The sequence below is a fragment of the Palaemon carinicauda genome, chromosome 24, assembly GCF_036898095.1.
Source record: "Palaemon carinicauda isolate YSFRI2023 chromosome 24, ASM3689809v2, whole genome shotgun sequence".
Classification (NCBI taxonomy): Eukaryota; Metazoa; Arthropoda; class Malacostraca; order Decapoda; family Palaemonidae; genus Palaemon; species Palaemon carinicauda.
The window spans coordinates 96,448,633-96,450,752 of NC_090748.1; the positions used below are offsets into that span (position 1 = coordinate 96,448,633).

The following is a 2,120-nucleotide window of genomic DNA, read 5'->3' on the forward strand; positions in this document are numbered from 1 at the left end:
GCAACCGTAGAGAGAAAAAGAGATGTGTGGGAGTCGTTCTTTACAGCTTGTGCCAAGATTTCTTGTTGCTGCTGCTTCCTCTGTTTTGAGGGAAGTAATCGGGACGGAATATCACTTATTTTCCTTACCAGTTGCATCGTTGTGTTTTCTCTCGTTTATTTACATGTTAAAAGTTTAGTATTTACATAATGTAGGTGTTTGTTACATAAGCATTAAATGTATATATTTTCCTTCTTGTTTTTTTTTTTTTTTTTTGGGGGGGGGGGGGGTTAATGTTAGACTTTGGACTATAGTTTCTATTATGACTGTTCGTTGCTGTGTAGATATTCTCAGGTTTAATTTATGACTTGAATATTATTATAATAGGCAGACGCTCAAGCACTTGCGCGTGTGCGTATACTCACATAGCCGCATGCATAATATATATATATATATATATATACATACACATATATATGCATATATATATACATATATATATATATATATATATGCATATATATATATAAATATATATATATATATATATACATAAATATACACATATATATATATATATATATATGTGTGTGTGTGTGTGTGTGTGTGTGTTAATAATTAAGTAACAATTAATATAGTAATAATAATAATAATAATAATAATAATCTCTGAAGGTTATTTTTCATTCAATCATCTCTAAATTTTATATCTCATTGAATCACGTCTAAGGGTGATTTATAAACATTTATTTAATGCTGTTGTCATTCTAAAGTCGTAACTGACATATCTGGAGACTCAAGTCTGAGAATTATGTTCTTTTATGATTATGACGAAGTACGAATGCGTGTTCAGAAATCACAATGTTGTCATCGTTGTTGTCGTTGTCATTCCTGTTGTCGTCGTCGTCGTTGTTGTCATCATCGTCGTTGTCGTCGTCGTCGTTGATGTCGTCATTGTTGTCGTCGTTGTCGTCATTGCTGTCGTTGTTGTTGTCGTAGTCGTAGCCGTCGTCATTGTTGTCATCGTTGTTGTCGTCGTTAATCATCGAAGTCGTAGTCGTAGTCGTTTTCGTCGTCAATGTCGTCAACGTCGTCATTGTCTTCGTCTTTTTCGTTGTCATTGTTATCATCCTTGTTTTTGTTGTCCCTCCTCCTCCTCCTCCTCCTCCACCTTCTTCTTCTTCTTCTTCCTCCTTCTCTTCCTCCTCCTCCTTCCTCATTGTCGTCGTCATCATCGTCGTCTTCAATGATGTCTTCCTTGTCGTCATTATTATTATTAGAATTATTAAAATTATCATTATTACTGAATGTCGTCTGACTTTGTCCGTTTTTATTTCCTTCATTTTATGATGGGTATTTAATGGTTTATCTTTGACCTATTTCTTTACTATCGTTTGTTTAACACTGTTGAGAAAAAACTGTAATTTCAATTGGAAATTTTCCATAAATATATATACCGTTCTCAGCCTTGGGTTAGAGTTCTCTTTCTTGAAGCTACACTCGGGCATACAATTCTATCTTATTTCTCTTCCCCCTTTTGTTAAATTTTTATAGTTTATTTAGGAAATATTTATTTTAATGTTACTGTTTTTTAAGATATTTTCTTTTTCCTTGTTTCCTTTCCTCACTGAGGTATTTTCCCTATTGGAGCCCCTTGGCTTATAGCATCCTGCTCTTCCAAGTAGGGTTGTAGTTTAGCAAGTAATAAGGATAATAATAATACCGTAATTTTCCCCTGCTTTGTTATTATTTTTTACGGGTTGGTGACCGTAATATCACTCCTTAACGTCAATGTATCAGTTTTGAAAACGGTAAATGCCTGGCAACATTTATTCCAGGATTTTTACCGTTTTTTACCGCAAATTTTCAACAGTATAATTCACTCTATTTCTTATCTGTCGATCATAGTTTCTTACAGGCATGTTTTAAAAAGTCTTAGATTTTCAACATTTCGGCTATAAATAAGTAAGTAGAGAAAACAAAAACATTTATAGGCCGTTTTATATGAACATTATGGCTGTGATTAAAGTAAAAACAGCAAAAAAAACACTTTAGTCTTTCATTTGAACAGGAAAAAACATTTTAAATTGTCTTTAATTTTAAACATTATAACTTTATATATCTGAAGTAAAAGAACATAGT

At 32.5% G+C, this 2,120-nt stretch overlaps 1 protein-coding gene across 1 annotated transcript; it reads right to left on the reverse strand.

The window, feature by feature from the left end:
* Positions 1 to 787: 787 nt before the first annotated feature.
* On the reverse strand, positions 788 to 1,213 carry LOC137618497 (GATA zinc finger domain-containing protein 13-like). The gene has a single exon (XM_068348655.1). The coding sequence runs from the start codon at positions 1,211 to 1,213 to the stop codon at positions 788 to 790; it is 426 nt and encodes a 141-aa protein (XP_068204756.1).
* Between the last annotated feature and the right edge of the window lie 907 nt (positions 1,214 to 2,120).